A 19,124-nucleotide genomic window follows, 5' to 3' on the forward strand; every position below is an offset into this window, starting at 1 on the left:
ATGCAACCATACTGTAATATTTATTCAAGATTATAAACTTTGAGTACATGATGCCTCAGTCTCCTTCCTCAAGACTTTCTTACATTGTAATATTCCACAAGAGTTCAGTTAACAGGTTATCTGAACTCAAAATGTTCAAGTTAAACCTGTAGTTTGACAGCTTAAATGAGTCCCGTACATCTGGCCCACAACAGCCAAACTATGGCCATTGAGTCATGTCTGTGCACTTTAAACCTGTGTACCTATGCATGTGCTTTATTTAATGTTCTGTCTCAGAGCTATAGAAAACACAAGTGACCTACAAAAAAGGAAGGAAATAAGAGAGAGAAATAAGACATAGCAGCTTTTGACACTGCTTGATGATTTTTTTAAATCATTTTTTATAGGGTGTCTCCATTCGACCAAATTTCTCTAATGTCTTCTTCTAAGGTCTGATGCCTACTGTTTCAGAAACTTTACATATAATTAGATGCTATCTGTTATCCCTTGTTTTCAGCAAGTTATCTCCTTCTGAGCTATGTGGTACTACCATGACATCTTGGACGTAACAGAAATTAAATGTATTGTTTGGTGCTTTGACAGTACAAAAAAACATATTCTCCAGTGCACTGGACTAATGGTTCAATGTTTATCTTTTTTTATTGTTTTCTTATGTGTATAAACAAAATGTGTAATTAAAATTTTTGGTATTTAATCCCACAGTTGATATTTTGACAATTGATCATCTTTTTCTCCAAAACTGGGCTGGACTGGATGCTGGCAGTCAATAACTGATCTTCCCATTTAGGACTGTAGGGATCAGTGTAAAGGAGTTGTAGTTTTTGTCAACAACTGGCACATAATTTTTTATTTGTTTTCAGGTTTCATCTCTTTACTTGATCCACTTTGATTCAGCTTCCACATGTTACTGTTTTGGTTTAAGATCTTGTATATTCTATAGCTCTTTGGTCCTTTTCTTCCATTACCCACTTGCTATATAGTCTTGTGGTTGTAGACTCATGTTTCATTTAAGACATATTAATTGAAAGCATTGGGTGAAACAGCATGAGACGTCATTTTCTTTTCTTGTTAACAGTCTAACTGGATCACCTGATAGGTGTGAAAAACCAACACTAACAAAAACTGCTAGATAATTCAGAAAATCAGTGAAAATATTTTTTTTCAGTAATTTAATTCGAAAGGTGAAATGTTGGTAACAAGGCAACATGTTGGTAATTATAGGTCACAGTTGATAAAAAAAAACAACACCAAAAAAACAGCAAATGTAGCTGTTATGACCTCCACAATAATGGAGAAGACTCCTGACAACAATTATTCAGTAGGCAATTACTGACACTTCTAATCAGAATGATAATGTTATAAAATTTTTCTTTCGTTTTGTGGGGATTTTTGCCACATGGACCTAACAGCTCAGCTTTCTTTGATAGCTACAGCACCTGTCTGATTCCCACTGTGTACCAAGTCTCTGCATGTCCACTCTACAGGTTTTCATGTTTGTGTGTGTGTGTTGTGTTCTCTGTGTTAATTGTTTTTGTGTTTGAAATTCTTTCTGAATGTAAGCAGCACTTCAGCTTTTTACGTTCAATTGATCTGCATGTTGGATCAATTATTCATCAACATATTGCATATGCATGTAACGAATGTGTATCATATGTGCTTGTCGTGCTGCTTCTGTTAGAATGACTAGTTTCATGCCATTTTACATTCTAAACATATATGCACATATATGTTTTCATAGAGGAAAACATGCATGCACATTAGCGTTTCACATTTCAGTGAGCAAACAATACATGTGGACCTATAAAGATGTGCACATTCACTTTTACTAACCAGTTAACATACAGACTTTCACCACACACGTTCATCAACATTTCTAGCTTTTTGATGCCTCCCATGGCCCTGACTGAAATGTGTCTGTGGTAGGATTAAGGGCGGGGGCCAGGCCTGGGGATCAAACCAAGACGGAGTGGTGAACAGCCAGCCAGGGGCTCGAGTTGTAGATGAACGTGAACAGATGGCCATCAGTGGGGGCTTCATCCGCAGGTATACATACATTCTGTAAATGTGTGTATGTGTCTTGTTTCCAGATTCGTTCATACTCAAGATATACAGATTTGAACATGTGTCGCTGTTTATTTATAAATGTAGGTACTTAACATACATTGATTTGCTTTTTCATGCTGGTTTATAATTTTGTCTCTTGGAGTTACTCTTTCTTCTCCACAATGTATCAGGCATCCTGTATTTCTTGTAAGTACATCAAAAGAAAGTTGCAAGATGTATTGCAAAACCTTAGAGGCAGTCTTATGTCTCATCAAAACATATCTGAAGTGTTGCTTTTATTCTTTAATACATGTCTGAGAAAGCCTTAAATCTCCTCTGGCAACCATTCAGCAGCACTCGGTCCCCCAGACTGAGCGATGTCTTTGATTATGAGGCTCCTCCGCGAAGCCAAAACGACAGAGCAACCCTACCGCTTCCCCACTCAGCTCCTTCAAACTATCGGCAGCAGCAATTGGGAACCACCTGATGGAACTGCACATCTGCTGAATTCATTTTTCAAGTTGCTTTTCAGTGAAATGTTGGTAAAAATCTTATTAAAGGGTTAATAGAGGACCGATGTGATAAAACAAAGAAAGAGCTGAATTTTCTTAAAGAAACAGGTCAGTTTCGAGACATCAAATTATGAAGTCAATTTTCTTTCAAATCATATTCAATTCAGCATTTTTATAATAACTGAAGGAACTATTGCTGACTTCAATTATAATAAATGTCATAAAATGGCACTCTGTGCCTGAAAAATGCATGACACTGCCCTTTTAAATTTCTACAAATATGGTTTAACATTTCTTTTAGCAGCTTGTAGCTCATGTTTTAGGTCCAAACCAACAAGCCACAATAATTTGTATTCTGCAGGGTAACAGATGACGCCCGGGAGAATGAGATGGACGAAAACCTGGAACAAGTGGGCGGGATCATTGGCAACCTGCGTCACATGGCCTTAGACATGGGTCAGGAGATCGACACGCAGAACCGCCAGATTGAAAGGATCATGGAGAAGGTATTGCATTCATTCATATCATTACCTTATTATTTCAAATAATCAGGCATCTGGTTATTTGAAATAATCAGATACATTTTAACCTGTTACTGTTTTTTTTTTTTTTTTTTTTTTTTTAATTATAAACTAACTGACTGAAACAAATCAGTTTCCATGTAAAAGTATTACAAAAGAAAAGAACATTGCTATTCTTATAAAATAGAGTGACAAAATAGAAATTTTTCTACAAATATATATCACTGTCACAGGTTAAAACATTAATAATTACTTTTGCACCAATAAATATCAGTAAAACAAAGAAAAAACTTTATTCTACAAGGTACAATTTAGCTAAATTATGTTTAGCGTGGATTACAGGATGAACATAAGGTTATGTTCTGATTTCAAGCAGATTTATTCACTAATGGACCAAATCTGATTTACATACTGCCCTGGGAATATCTGATCTGTTTACGTTCCGATTTATAATACTTTCACTGAAATAACCCTTCCACATACCTCTTGTTTATATTTCTGTCTTACCTAAACATCCTGAAGTCTGTAAAAGCTGCTGCTTTTCTCTTTCAGGCTGATTCCAACAAGACCAGGATTGATGAGGCCAACCAGCGAGCTACAAAGATGCTGGGCAGTGGCTAAATGGCAGCTTAAAGTGCTCTCATCCCTGTTAAACCCCAGTGACCCCAACCAAACCCAGCCCTGCCCCCAACACCAAATGCCGACAGCAGGCGCTGCACAGTCATGCTTTAATTGTGATACTGGTAGAAGTTTGCACACATACACATATCATACATTGCTTCCCTCCCCTCCTCTTACCCCTACACCTACCTAACACTCCATCCAATCCCTGACCTTCTTGTCAATGTTGCTCTGTGACATCACTTTTTGGATTTTGCTAATAAATAGTTTAGTTAGGCTTCATCCACTCCAGTCTTATCCATGCTGTACATAGTCCATCTCTACTGGCTTCTGTGCCCCTGATCTCTCATCATCTTCTCTTCATTACTTTTTTTTAAAAGTCTTTGTGTAAAATAAACTGTCTGTAAACCTTATTTCCACATTATCCCGTCCCAGACTTGGTATAGTATTGTCTGCCTCAGATGCACTGCGTATTGTCAGATAGGATATTTTATGCTATATGCTACGGCTGTATAAACAGTAAACACTGAGCACTGTATAAATATATCTACATGTGAATCTGCTCAAAACTTAATAGTTACATAATAGAACATGAATTTTGTCTCCAATGTGACTGTCTCTGATATGTATGACATTGAATTACCAATCTTATTATCGGAACAGTATTATAACAATTTAATGCCACAGATGTTACACTGCAAACATTTTCCTCAGGGACCTAATCTCACTACACAAAAGCAAAGTTTGAATTATCTGTTAATGCATTAAAATCAATCAAAAATACATATTTCTATCATAAGGCTCATTTTGAAATGAGATAAGTAACAGTTGCACTTGTTTGTGGTCTGCACAGCATTATTGGGGAGCAAATATTAGGTTGTAACAAAGATCTACAGCAGTGAGTCCAAGTATATGGCACATTTCAAAAAGTGTCAGCAACATCTTTGCATAAACTAAAGACCCATTCCACAACCAAAGCAATAGAGCATTAAGTGCATTATGCATGTTTTCAGCTTCTCAAAGCATGAAATAATTCATTTATCCAAGAAAACATCCTAACTTGGCAACAGTGTGCTACATCTTGAAGAATAAACAGAGAAGGAGCTTATATCTGTTTGCAATAGTGCCACTCAGTTTTGTGTCTCCTTACCTTTCCAGACTGTGATCATCACTGTAAAATAATATGTACCTTGTTAAATGCCAATAAAACTATCTAAACTGTAGGACCAAATCCAGTTTTTCTGTCTGTTTTGTTACATTGTACCTGAGCAAAAGAGCTGCAAGGTTATAATGTGAAGCCCAGACACAGAACTAAAGGAATTGAGTCAATGGATCTTATTCACATTCATTGCTTGGCAGTATCCTAATTAACTTGTGAAGATTTGCGAGCTTTCGTATATTAAAATATAATCAAAACGAAATTGTTTCAGAAACTTAAATTCACATATGTCAGAATATGACATAGATCAGAAAATGTACAAATGGCATCAATCTGTGCAATACTTGTAAAATGACAACTTTTTATAGACCACCAGGTAATATGAAAGCATGTGTTACTGATATGCATATAGCAACAGGAATGCTTTCTAAATACTGACAGATTTTCTCTAATTTTTTTAGCAGTTTGTGTGTTCAACACTCATTTAAAGTGTTGAACTTTAAATGAGTTCAACAATGAGTTCAAAATGAGTTCAACACTTATTCAAATTGAAAATTATAGACTAATTTGTTTTTATCATTTTGAGTGTGAACTACTTGGATTGCTGTTGCCATGTGGTATAAAATTTACACAAATGGCCTCATTAGAAAAACTTCGAATTGATACTTATTTTACCAGCTTTTTAATTCTTACTCTACTCGCTCTCCACAGGAAAATGAGAAATTAGATTTGTGTCAAATTCGGATGCAAAGGAAAAAACAGAAGTAAGGTTAACAAAGAGACAAAGAAGGAAAGATGAGTAGCAGCACATTACACTAATGGACATCCACAGTGCTGCTCTGGGCTTAGGGAGGATTAGAGTACACCACGTCACTAAGAACTGAAACACTCTCTCCCACACATGGGGCTGATGGACTATAACTTAGTTACATGTAATACCAGTCCCATTGCAAGCTTGTCAGTACATGTAAATACAAAATGGTGGAAGATTGCCTTATACTTTATTCCCATAAGATATAACAGTTTTTTACTGAAATAAAATATATTGATGCTTAATATTTCAATCTGTCTTTTTTCTTTCTTCTTACTCACTCTTAATGTAAATGATTGCAGAGTTAGGGTTTTGCAGTTAGACCTGGAAACATAAGACATTGTGGAAAAAAAAAAACAAAACACTTATTTGTTTCTCATCTAATGCAATGTCTCCCCCTACTGGAAGTTTATGCAATTTTGACATGACCACAGATTTTTAGGGCAAAACGCCACAAACACTTAAAATAGCCTGTTACATAGACAATATCAACAACATAGTAAACCGAATTATTTCTGCAAATATTGTAATAGAACTATGTACAGGGTGAGTTTTCTAAGCAATGTGAGGGAGAAATGAAAGGTTCCAGAGATGTTTGGTGGTGAACATATCAGTTACATTTTTAATTAGGATATGCCATTAAAACAAAAGTTTTTGAACCCAATCAGCATACCAGCCTACTTAGGTCATTAACAAAATGATTCTCCGTTTATATCTTTGTACAACTGTTTATAAATATTTATAGCCTGAATAGCACTTCTGGATATATGCAAACTACATTTCGTTGCTTTGTACATGTGACAGTGCAATGACAATAAAGTTGAATTCTATTCTATTCTATTCTATTCTATTCTATTCTATTCTATTCTATTCTATTATTATCATAATGTCTCGTCAGTATTTGAACCTATTGTAAGTGTGGTTTACGTCTAGAAAACAAGAATTGGCGTTTCGAAATTACGTCAGGTTGACGTCCTCGACGTAGAGGCGTTCGGCTTCCTACGTGAATCACGTGACGACTGGCGCCCTCGTCGTGTCTGTCCGTCCAGAATCTCCCCCTCCACCACTAGCAGGACGGTTAACATCTCCTGTTCGGCACCATGTTTCGATCCCTTTCCCGTTTATCGATCTCAGGTTTCCGAAGTGTGGCTCGGACACGGACCGGTTACTCGGGTACGTAGGTCCGCTTAACATCCAGTGCAAAATCTTCTGATAAAACTTTGAATACGATTGGTTTGCTCGGCTAGCATATAGCCACAAGCTAACACAGGGTGACATTGAGGCATTTTGAATGCAGCTGTTTCTGTTAGTTTCGTATTATCAGTGTTTTGTTCTTTTACGGTTCATTTTGTATTTTATTTGGATTCTTGGACTGAAATTTAAAGAACAGGCATCTCGACCTTGTGATGACCCCGTTTAGTCAGTTCAGAAGAGTTAGCCGCAGGTTAACACAACTATGATCATCACTCATTGTGGTCTGGTCTCTTTAAACCCGTATAAAGTTCTTCTGCTCAGGTGAAAAGCTTTTTAGTCACTGAAAAGAAACAGAACAGAGTCTATGTTGATGAATGGCGTTATAAAATAGTCATAAATCAATAAGTCAAAAGTGCAGAATTGTGTTAGAAGAAGTTGAGAGTTAAAGAAAATGGAAGCACCCTTCTGTTCCTCGACCTGACCTGAGACATTTCACCCCTGAATAAAACCAATAGCGGACAATATTAAGCGCACAGATCTACTGCTGGTTTGATTTTATTTCTTTGACAACCTTTAATGCTCATTTGGGTTCATAGTTCATCTAAAGTATGTTCAGTTGGTGATTAAAGTCAGGCACAAATTTAGTTTGTGGTCTGACAATAACAATTGTGCAGTGGGGTCATTTGGAGCAAAGTAGTTGTAGCATTTCATTCATTATAAATGACAATTATTCAAAGAATTAGATACGGGTGAGTTACTGGTATCAGCGTGTAAAAAATATTTGTGATTTTGAAAAGTTACCTGCTCAGGTAACTTGAAAACCCTAATATGTCTGAGAATGAAATACAGAATAAAGCATTTTTACAATTATAAAATCTCAAAATGTATTTCCCCAGAAAAGTAGTTCAAAACTAATTTTAATTAGCAAATATTATTTTGTTGTGCATGCGATCGTGGGGAAGGTTGCTGATTTGAGACTGTCCCTCCAACTTTGACAACTTATACAAAAGGTAATTGTTGAAAAATTGTCTAACCTGGGAGGAAAATGTAACGTTTCACAATTGCTGAAAATTTCATGTTTTCTTTATATACAAGGCTGAGAAACTGTCAAGGTGACTGGGGTTTCCCCAGTTGTAGGGATTAAAGTAATGCAACTTAAGCACTATATTACTGGCTGGTTATGTAATAATGGTAGTCAACCATCCAACAACAAGTTGACATTCTTGTTTTACTCTATCTAGAGCAGAAGGCAAAATGTTCAGCACAAGCACTTAGAGCTTCTTCCTTTAGTTGTTCTGTATTTTTAAGTTTAGTTTTCTGTCAAATGCCTGATTTATTTACATAAAATCAGATGTTATTTTTTGCTGCAATTTTGTCATTGTTTATATCTTTAATTAGGAAACAGGTTTTGCTTTATAATAATTCTGCACTTGTGTTTTCCAGCTCCCCTGGCATCCAGATGTTATTCCCATGGGAAAGTGGAAACGGAGGAGGAGTTCGATTCTCGTTGGGTCACATACTTCAGCAATCCTGACATTGATGCCTGGGAGCTGAGGAAAGGTGAGTGTACTGGTTGCTGTTACCATTAAGAGAGTTTCCTGGTGGTTTTGCTCTTAATGTTTTGGTTTGTGTAGCTTTTAAAACTCCTCACCAGATCCTTGGGAAGACTGGATTTCTGAGGAAGTTTTAGGGAAATTCAGCTAATGTAACTTAAGAGTTTAATACCTATGGAAAAATCTTTCTTAATAACAGTAGTAGGCTGTTATTGTTCTAGAAGCCCTGGAAGGCCTGCACTTGTTTGTGAGATATAGTAATTCTTCTAACAGGAAGAACAGGGAGAATATTATTCTAACTTTGGAGGAAGTTTTGTTGATGACATCAAGTGAGACTGTTACTTCTGAAATACTTACTGGCTGGTAAATAAAAAGGATTTTATCAATTACAGGCATGAACACTTTAATTGGATATGACCTGGTCCCAGAACCTAAGATCCTGGATTCAGCACTAAGAGCCTGTCGTAGGCTGAACGATCTCGCCAGCGCCATCCGCATCCTTGAAGCCGTCAAGGTGAGTCTCACTCCCTCCTTTGGCTAAGGCAAGAGTTCAGTTTCTTTTCTAAACTTTTCATTTAGCACTTCCAAACCGAAGCTCTAATAAATACTCACAAAAATGGCAATGTTCCAGCATTTAGTGTCCTGAAATGTACTTGTCTAATTTGCAATAAATTCAAGCATATTCTCCTGTTTGCAGGACAAAGCAGGTCCCCACAAAGATATCTATCCCTACTTGATCCAAGAGCTGAAGCCCACCCTCACAGAACTTGGCATCTCAACACCAGAGGAGCTAGGAATTGACAAGTTGTAGACTGTAAGGGTGAGAAAGTATTACACTACTCACTGGCTCACACCCATGTTGTGTTTGTTGACTGTTTCAAAGTGTAGAACTGTAATGCTGCACATAAAAATACCTGTGAGTAAAAACATGTCTCTCTCTTCTCTTTTCTTTCAGGCCTTGTTAAGTGATGATTCTCCCGATTGACTCCCATTGGAAATGTCTTTATTGTTGATTTAATACATTCTGTGCTGTTGTACAAATTATTGGATATAATTAAAAAAAACAATTACCAAACGTGTTCTGTATTTGGAAGAGAACTACAATTATTATATGTGCTGATAAAAATATTAGAGGGAAGTCAGAGAAGTGCAGTTATAAATCAGAAATTCATTTTAAAGTGAAACTCAGACTCATTGCACACACTGTGTAGTAAACACAGCACACTGGGTGGTAATGTGCTTAATACATATATGTAGTGTTGCTTGTCTGTATCATTTCTTGTGCCTGTTATGGCTTACAGAAAATGAAAAGAGAGCACCAAGTTTTTAGGAAAATTGTTGCATATGATATGAAAGGATTTTTTACTGTTGTGCTCCAAAATAAAATGAAAGACAGTTTCAGTTTTGTCAAAATTCACAAGGAAGGTATGCCAGAAAAAACTACTGCTAAAGAAGCCTCGAAAATGAGAAACAACAGACCCAAAGATGAAGCAAGCTGTGAACTGCAATAAAGCAACCAGGTCTTCCTAAACACCCAAGCAGAGTTACAGGGTTATCACCTCCTTACTATGCTACATTGATTCAGAAAGTCAGGTGAAAAGATACCTGATCAATTATAGAAAGCATATAAAGTGTAAATGTTCTATTTTTTAATATACAATGAGATCATTGTATATTAAAAAATAGAACATTTACATTTTCTAAGTGCAAGAGTGCTATGAAACATTAATTATGGTAAACACTAAGTTTACCCTAATTATATGTATGATTTTCCACGGTATATTTTTTAATGAATATCTTTGTTTACAAATGCAAAGTAAACAACTTTGCAGCAACTCTGCAGCAACTTTGGCTAAACGATAACTCAGTGAAGGAGTCATTACTCTCAATGCAATGTAAAAAGCCAGAGAAAAGTTTACAAATGCAACTAGAGACAAAGAGCTTAATTTTTGGACACACATCTTCTCATCTGCTGAAGCTTAAATTGAAAGTGTTTTAGTCTAAAGACCACAGTTACATTTCAGGGGGGACATAAATAATGATAATCTGAATGAAAGCAGAGCAATACAAAGCAAAATGTCTACCCCTCCTGCTCAGCAGTGATCAAAACAAGCATTAACTTAATAGGCTCTATTGATAGAGGAGAAAAGGAGGCAGAGATTCATAAAAATCCATACTTATCAGAAATACCTTAGCAGCTCCTGTATCATCATTTCTCAGAATGAATAGGTATGCAAGGTAAAGAAAATGGCCCCTGGTGCCCATTATCCTGACAGATTTGTCTGAATCACAGTTTTATTTTTTATTCCTGTCAGTTATTCATAACAACTGTAAATAGATATTTTCTCCTATTCTCATGGATATTTTCTCAGCCTTCAAAACAGGCTCAAAAGAAGTTCAGCATACCAATTGTACATGAAACAGCAGGAGAGAAGCAAAATGAAACCATTAAACATGTGGCCTTCTGCTGCTCAGTTAAAGAAGGAGGGCCCCAATTTCTGCCAGTGTTTATCTGCCAACAGACTACGAGAAAACAAGGCGGCGGGTGCAGAGTGTGTTTCAGACTGAAACAGAGATGGTGCAAGATGCTTAAAAAGTAATTGGGTGTGAGCTCACAAGACAGTCAAGGGAAAGCACTGTTTAGCTTTCTGCGATTAGCCAACTACAATCTACATTTGCTATTGTATTTTAAATTATATTTACCAGTAAATAAATGAAGTGACTATTGATTTACAGTATTTCTGCATGTAGGAGTGACAAGAGATCCTGCGCCTGTTGGTAAACTATTATTTTGTTCACTAGAATTCAAGTTATAGGAAGAGGTTAATATAACTTCACATAAGGTCAGATAGCTTTTGTCCTTAAAGTAAAAAATCATTAGTGTCTGGGTTAGCCTAAAACAATTAAATGTACAAAAAACTGAAACAGAAAATTACATGAGCAATTGTGTGATGAAGACTTAGTGGTAAAGGAATTTGTTATTCTAATGCCTAACAGATAATATTGCAATATTTTCATATTGCAAGGAATACACTACAGTAACTTTCTGGCTCTTTTCAGAGACGCTACTTTTGAAGAAGCTAACTAAAATCTGTCTTGATTTGGTTTCCGCTGTTCTATAGCAGTGTTACGGTCACTGACCTCTAGGGGCTCTCTTCATGAGAGAGTCCTCTCTCTCTGTGTTTCAGATGCACAGGTGAAATGTGTTGGAGCTCATCAGCCACTCCATAAAGAGCTTCATACAACCAGTGTTGGATCCCTTCTTGTTTGGGCCTTGACCTGATCTGACACTTTACTGGTGACTGAGTGATTTTGGCTGTGAGCCTTTGAAGTGTGTTAACCAAAACCTGTTGTTTGTTTTTTTTTCACAGTGGAAGCTGGTAGGGGTTCTCTGCCATTTGTGTTCAACCATTTTTCTCCTGTTTTGATGGCTAGCCAGGGAGTTCAGGTTTTGTACTTTCTTTTTCCTATTTACCATTAGAAAGTTCTTTTTAATTTCTTAGCTAGACAGGGGGGGGTGTTTTGTTTGTTATTTTGGCCTTGGAGACCCTGAAGATAAATACTTCCCTGTGTTCTGTTCTTTGTTTTAGTTGACTTACCTGCACTGTAAATAAATGATCCACATTTTGCTACAGACAACTGTTTGTTTTTTTTTGTGTTACAACCAGCGCCAGATTTTACCCTTATTGGTCTTGGGGGGGGTTGTAACATAAGTGGGGGCTCGTCCGGGATTATTTTGTTTGTGTATGGCGCAATTTAGTTTGAAGGAGTTTTTAGATACTCCAACTGTACAACAGTTTGATGTCTGTAGAAAGGATGATTTGTATGAAATTGCTTCGTATTTTGGTCTCCATGTCCCTAAGTCTTTGCTCAAACGTGAACTGAAGTCTCTTGTCTTTAGTGTCTTGGTTGAAAAAGGTGTGCTCTCAGGAGAAATGGAGAAAGAGGACACCACCTGTTCTGAATCTGCTGATAAGCCTGAGGAGGTAGAGAAGACACCACCTGTTATCAAGCCGGATGGGAAAAAACCACCAGCCTCTCTCCCACGGGTTGAGCCCTTCTCTATTGAATCAAGTCCGACTGTTGATTCACGTCTGAAGGTACGTCTAGTTCGTCTAGAACTTGAAGCTAAAGAACGAGAACGGAAAGATGAATTTGAATTCCAGCTTAACTGCCGGAGAATTGAAGCTGAAACTGCCATTAAGTTGCGTCAGCTGGAGCTACAGTCTCATAAGCCAGCCACTGTTCACACTACAGGTTCTGGTGACAATGAAGACATCATTATGTCACCAGATAAACCTCCCTCTTCTCTAGCGTCGTCTACATTTGACCTCAGCAAAAATATTTCCCTGGTCCCACCATTCCGGGAGACGGAGGTGGAGGCATATTTTAATGCATTTGAACGTGTTGCTGTTGCCCTTCACTGGCCCACAGATGTCTGGTCTCTTTTGTTGCAGTGTAAACTGGCTGGTAAGGCACAGGAAGTATGTGCAGCACTCACAATTGAAGACAGTCTTGTGTATGACAAAGTTAAAGCTGCCATACTCAGGGCATATGAGTTGGTGCCTGAGGCCTACAGGCAACGATTCAGAGCCTTAAGAAAATCCTCTACACAAACATTTGTTGAATTTGCAAGGGAAAAAGGAATGTTATTTGACAGATGGTGCCAGGCAACTAAAGCTGCTGATTTTACCTCACTACGTGAGCTGGTATTGTTGGAGGAGTTCAAAAACTGCCTTCCAGACCGCACAGTTTTATACCTAAATGAGCAAAAAGCCTCCACCCTACAAGAGGCAGCTGTCCTGGCTGAGGAGTTTGCCCTTACTCACAAAAATGTTTTTGTGTGTAAATCTGACCAACCGTCTCGTGACAAGACATGGAAAGATGTGCCACCATCTCCAATTAAGAACCCTCCAATTTCCAAATCAGAAAGACAATGTTTTATTGCCACAAGATGGGGCATATTGTTTCTGACTGTTTGGCCCTGAAACGTAAACAGGCACCCCAACCACCAAAACCAGCTAAGGGGGTTGGCCTAGTCAAGACGCTCAGATCTTCCCACAACTTTCAAACCTGAGTGAACCTGATGACTGTTTTAAGCCCTTCATTTTTGATGGTCTTGTCTCATTAACAGGTCGTCCTGAGGATGAGAAACCAGTGAGAATACTGAGGGACACGGGTGGTTCCCAGTCATTCATCCTGTCTGGTTTTCTGCCATTCAATGCTGATACTTCCTGTAATGCAAGTACAGTGGTACAAGGAATTGGAATGGCTTATGTACCGGCACCTTTACATCATGTTCACCTAAAGTCCAGGTTGGCCTCTGGATTCTTTAAAGTTGCGGTGAGAAACTCATTCCCTGTTCAGGGGGTTGAATTTATAATGGGGAATGATCTTGCTGGAAACAAGGTTCTTCCTGTACCTGAGGTGGTGGATAAACCCAGTTGCATGATGGGTGAAGATGAGTTGTTGGAAGCCCATCCTGATGTGTTTGCTGTCAGTGCTCTTACCAGGTCCCAAGCCCGTAAGCTGAAGGAAGTGAACTTGGAAGACTCTGTTCTAGGCTCTGCTTTGATGGAGGACGAGCTGCCAGCAGATGACCTTGTAGAACCAGCACCCCTCAAGGAGGACTTCACCCAAAAGTCTGAGGTTTTTATCCCGCAATCAATGTCGCGTGAGAGTTTGAGCCAAGCTCAGAAAAGTGATGAAACTCTCATTAAATGCTTTGAAAGTGTGAGTGATTCAGTAAATAATAAGGCCCATAAATTTTATGTTGAGAATGAATTACTCATGAGGAAATGGATCTCAAGACCTGCCTTGCAACAGAAAGGTATTGGAGAGGATTGGGGAATAGTATATCAAATTGTTATTCCTCAAAGTTATCGTGAACAAATACTGCAGATGGCACATGACCACTCATGGTCAGGTCATTTGGGAATCACTAAAACCCATGACCGTATTCTGCAGCATTTTTTCTGGCCAGGCCTGAAAAAGGATGTTGCCAGGTTCTGTAGGACATGTAAAGTTTGCCAAATAGTGGGTAAACCTAATCAGAGGGTACCACCTGTCCCTCTTAAACCCATTCCTGCAGTTGGTGAGCCTTTTGAGCGTGTCCTAGTGGACTGTGTAGGTCCTCTGCCCAGAACAAAAGCTGGTAATCAATTTCTCTTGACTGTCATGTGTGTTGCCACTCGTTTCCCTGAAGCCATTCCACTGCGGAAGATTACAGCGCCCACCATAACGAAAGCTCTTCTGAAGTTTTTTGCAACTTTTGGTCTGCCTAGAATCATACAAACTGATCAAGGTAGCAATTTTCAATCCAAAATCTTCAAGCAGACACTACAGTCTTTTGGCATTAAACATGTTCCCTCAAGTCCGTACCATCCCCAGTCACAAGGTGCTCTAGAAAGGTGGCATCAAACTATCAAGGCCATGATGAGAAAATATTGCCATGAAACAGACAAGAGCTGGGATGAAGGCCTTCCTTTTCTGCTGTTTGCAGCCCGAGAAGCTAAACAGGAGTCTCTTGGTTTAGCCCTGCTGAACTTGTATTTGGGCATGGTGTAAGGGGACCACTGAAGGTTCTGAAGGAGCAACTCCTGTCAGCTGAGACGCAGCCACAATCTAATGTCCTTGAGTTTGTCACACAGTGTCGGGAGCGTCTATACCATGCTTGTTCGATAGCAAGAGAGTCTTTATCAGCTGCCCAAGGGAAAATGAAACATCTATATGACAAAAAGACTGTAAAGCGGTCATTTGAGCCAGGTGATAAAGTGCTCATGTTGGTGCCCACACCTGGCCCATCACTTTCAGCCCAATTTGCAGGCCCATATGTGGTAAAAAGCAAAGTCAATGACACTGACTACATTGTCCATACTCCTGATAGGAGGCGCAAAATGCGTCTGTGTCATATAAATATGTTGAAGTTGTTTCACTCCAGAGAAGAAGACAAGGACACAGGTCGTGAGGACTCTCCGCAACCTGCATCAATCTCTCTGGTGTCTGGACATACTCCCCATGATGGTTTGAAGAAGAATGATGAGGGCCAATGTGGTAGGCTTTCGAACTCTGTCATTTTGGATTCCTTGGATGCATATTTGTCCTATCTTCCCCAGGGTGAGAAGGAGGATGTGGAAGAACTGATCAAGCTTCACCCTATGCTTTTTGGCGATGTGCCCTCTAGGACCTCAGTACTGGAGCATGACATTGATGTGGGTAATACCCCACCCATTAAACAACATGCGTACCGTTGTCCCCCAGTCAAGAGGGAAATGATGAAGAAAGAGTTCAGTACTTACTGGAAAATGGGTTGGCTGTACAGAGTCATAGCTCCTGGAGCTCTCCATGTCTTCTGACACCAAAGTCAGATGGTTCTCAACGTTTCTGTACAGACTTTCGAAGAGTAAATGCAGTTACAGTCCCAGATTCACATCCATTGCCTCGTATGGAAGACTGCATAGACAGTATTGGTGCAGCCATCTATATAACAAAATTAGATCTGCTGAAAGGGTACTGGCAAGTTCCTCTGACTGCCAGAGCTTCTGACATTTCAGCTTTCGTCACACCAGACCATTTTTTGCAATATACCGTGATGGCATTTGGAATGCGAAATGCACCAGCTACCTTTCAGCGACTGATGAATGTTGTATTGGGAGACATTAAGAACTGTAATGTCTACTTGGACGACATTGTAATCTATTCATCAACCTGGACTGATCACATTAACACTCTGAAACTGTGTTTGCTCGTCTAGCTCAAGCCTCCCTCACCTTAATCTGGCAAAGTGTGAGTTTGCCAAAGCGGTGGTGACGTACCTTGGAAAGGAAGTGGGCCATGGCCAGGTACGTCCGGTGAATGCAAAGGTGGAGGCTATCCTAAACTACCCTGTGCCCACCACAAGACGTGAGCTACGCCGTTTCTTAGGATTGGTTGGCTATTATAGGTGTTTCTGCAGGAACTTCTCAGTGGTGGTGGCTCCTCTGACAAATTTGTGTAGTCCAAAGATGCCATTCAAATGGACTACTGCATGTCAACATGCATTTGACTGTGCAAAGTCCTTTCTATGCAGTGCTCCTGTATTGGCAGCTCCAGATTTCAGCAAGACCTTCAAGCTGGAGGTAGATGCAAGTGCCACTGGGGCTGGGGCAGTGTGCTCCAAGACGGGACAGATGACATCAGTCACCCAGTTTCCTACTACTCAGCTAAGTTCAAGCCTCATCAATTAAACTATTCCACAATTGAGAAGGAAACATTAGCCATGCTATTGGCTTTGCAGCATTTTGAAGTTTATGTGGGTTCAACAAGTCCTGTGATAGTCTATACGGACCATAATCCACTGGTTTTCCTGAACCGCATGTATACCCACAACCAGCGGTTAATGCGTTGGGCTTTATTGGCCCAAGAATACAACCTAGACATTAGGCATAAGAAAGGGGTGGACAATGTGATAGCTGATGTACTATCCAGGATATAATGTTTTATCTCACTGTGATATTGTAAGTTGAAGAAATGTTTTATGTAGGATTTTATGGGGGAGGGTGTTACGGTCACTGACCTCTAGGGGCTCTCTTCATGAGAGAGTCCTCTCTCTGTGTTTTCAGATGCACAGGTGAAATGTGTTGGAGCTCATCAGCCACTCCATAAAGAGCTTCATACAACCAGTGTTGGATCCCTTCTTGTTTGGGCCTTGACCTGATCTGACACTTTACTGGTGACTGAGTGATTTTGGCTGTGAGCCTTAACTTAATAGGCTCTATTGATAGAGGAGAAAAGGAGGCAGAGATTCATAAAAATCCATACTTATCAGAAATACCTTAGCAGCTCATGTATCATCACTTCTCAGAATGAATAGGTATGCAAGGTAAAGAAAATGGCCCCTGGTGCCCATTATTCTGACAGATTTGTCTGAATCACAGTTTTATTTTTTTATTCCTGTCAGTTTTTCATAACAACTGTAAATAGATATTTTCTCCTATTCTCATGGATATTTTCTCAGCCTTCAAAACAGGCTCAAAAGAAGTTCAGCATACCAATTGTACATGAAACAGCAGGAGAGAAGCAAAATGAAACCATTAAACATGTGGCCTTCTGCTGCTCAGTTAAAGAAGGAGGGCCCCAATTTCTGCCAGTGTTTATCTGCCAACAGACTACGAGAGAAAACAAGGCGGCGGGTGCAGAGTGTGTTTCAGACTGAAACAGAGATGGTGCAAGATGCTTAAAAAGTAATTGGGTGTGAGCTCACAAGACAGTCAAGGGAAAGCACTGTTTAGCTTTCTGCGATTAGCCAACTACAATCTACATTTGCTATTGTATTTTAAATTATATTTACCAGTAAATAAATGAAGTGACTATTGATTTACAGTATTTCTGCATGTAGGAGTGACAAGAGATCCTGCGCCTGTTGGTAAACTATTATTTTGTTCACTAGAATTCAAGTTATAGGAAGAGGTTAATATAACTTCACATAAGGTCAGATAGCTTTTGTCCTTACGGTAAAAAATCATTAGTGTCTGGGTTAGCCTAAAACAATTAAATGTACAAAAACTGAAACAGAAAATTACATGAGCAATTGTGTGATGAAGACTTAGTGGTAAAGGAATTTGTTATTCTAATGCCTAACAGATAATATTGCAATATTTTCATATTGCAAGGAATACACTACAGTAACTTTCTGGCTCTTTTCAGAGACGCTACTTTTGAAGAAGCTAACTAAAATCTGTCTTGATTTGGTTTCCGCTGTTCTATAGCAGTGATTTTAAAAACCTTTTTTCTTAAGTTCCATGTTAATAAAAGTCTAATAATCTTTGAGGTACTACTCTTAGCGCACACATAATTCATGTCTTTAATTATCGCTCTTTAGTGAGAGAGACTTCAGCTCATAATGAAACATTTACTTTTTCTTATACTGCTGTAAGAATAAAGAGACAGATGTAATATTTCCACTTTTTCCTCATGTTTTGACAGAACTGAATGTAATATTGAAAATAGATCCTTCTCAACCCAACAGAAAAATGGTGGGCAGTACGGTGGCGCAGCGGTTAGCGCTGCGTCTTCACAGAGACCATCTGTGTGGAGTTTGCATGGTCTCACCGTGTTTGCGTGGGTTTTCCCCGGGCGCTCCGGTTCCCCCCTCATCCCCTACAACATGCAGGTCAGGTCAGTTGGTCACTGCAAATCGCCCCCAAAACAGTTTATAAACTCCAACAATGTTCAGTTTTATTGTTAAACTTGTAAAATTAATTGGCATTTTCCTTGTATTTTCCAGCGGTCAGTTGAGAGAGTGGATAGAGGTTTGATAGTTTGGATAGGAGAGTTTGGATAGTGGTTATTTAGTTTGAGACAGTTAGTTTGTGTTTGGAGAGTTTAGGAGAAAGAGAGAGAGAGAGAGAGATCGGAGATATAGGAGTGTGTCTTTTCAAAGGCTGGAGAAGTAGTGTCAAAAAAGAGGAATCGTTTGAAACCAAAAACTGTGGAGAAATTGTTGTTTCTTAATAAAAATGCATAAAATCATCCAAGTTACACAAGCATTAAGCCTATTCACTGCCCCCTCCCTAGTTCCACAAGCACTTTCACTGTCCTCTGCCTGATTAAGCCATTTTTCTAGAGTCACAGATAAACATTATTACACAACATGCCATATGACATGACACGACTATTTGGGGAAAAATTACACACAGAGAATACATTCAAACAATATTTTATTATACACAT

The 19,124-nt window shown here is 38.9% G+C and overlaps 2 protein-coding genes across 4 annotated transcripts in view; both read left to right on the forward strand.

The window, feature by feature from the left end:
• The window catches only part of LOC129364104 (synaptosomal-associated protein 25-A-like), a 32,880-nt gene extending 27,952 nt beyond the window's left edge, over nucleotides 1-4,928 (forward strand). For both annotated transcript variants that reach the window (XM_055036541.1, XM_055036540.1), the window contains exons 6-8: nucleotides 1,924-2,043; nucleotides 2,917-3,061; nucleotides 3,629-4,928. In XM_055036541.1, coding sequence (XP_054892516.1) covers nucleotides 1,924-2,043; nucleotides 2,917-3,061; nucleotides 3,629-3,697 — 334 coding nt within the window. In that variant the 3' untranslated portion in view covers nucleotides 3,698-4,928. The remainder of the gene's footprint in view (nucleotides 1-1,923; nucleotides 2,044-2,916; nucleotides 3,062-3,628) is intronic.
• A 1,749-nt stretch (nucleotides 4,929-6,677) lies between these two features.
• On the forward strand, nucleotides 6,678-9,493 carry LOC129364106 (cytochrome c oxidase subunit 5A, mitochondrial-like). Of its 2 annotated transcripts, none has more exons than XM_055036544.1 (5): nucleotides 6,678-6,840; nucleotides 8,305-8,421; nucleotides 8,807-8,928; nucleotides 9,112-9,228; nucleotides 9,370-9,493. In XM_055036544.1, the coding sequence occupies exons 1-4, from the start codon at nucleotides 6,768-6,770 to the stop codon at nucleotides 9,223-9,225; spliced, it is 426 nt and encodes a 141-aa protein (XP_054892519.1). In that variant the 5' UTR covers nucleotides 6,678-6,767; the 3' UTR covers nucleotides 9,226-9,228; nucleotides 9,370-9,493. The 2 variants fall into 2 exon arrangements, with proteins under 2 accessions (XP_054892519.1, XP_054892518.1); XM_055036543.1 differs by having other exon boundaries at nucleotides 6,679-6,840; nucleotides 9,112-9,234.
• Nucleotides 9,494-19,124: the final 9,631 nt, after the last annotated feature.

The sequence above is a fragment of the Poeciliopsis prolifica genome, unplaced genomic scaffold (genome assembly GCF_027474105.1).
Source record: "Poeciliopsis prolifica strain line A6 unplaced genomic scaffold, Auburn_PproV2 SCAFFOLD011, whole genome shotgun sequence".
NCBI classification, from domain to species: Eukaryota; Metazoa; Chordata; class Actinopteri; order Cyprinodontiformes; family Poeciliidae; genus Poeciliopsis; species Poeciliopsis prolifica.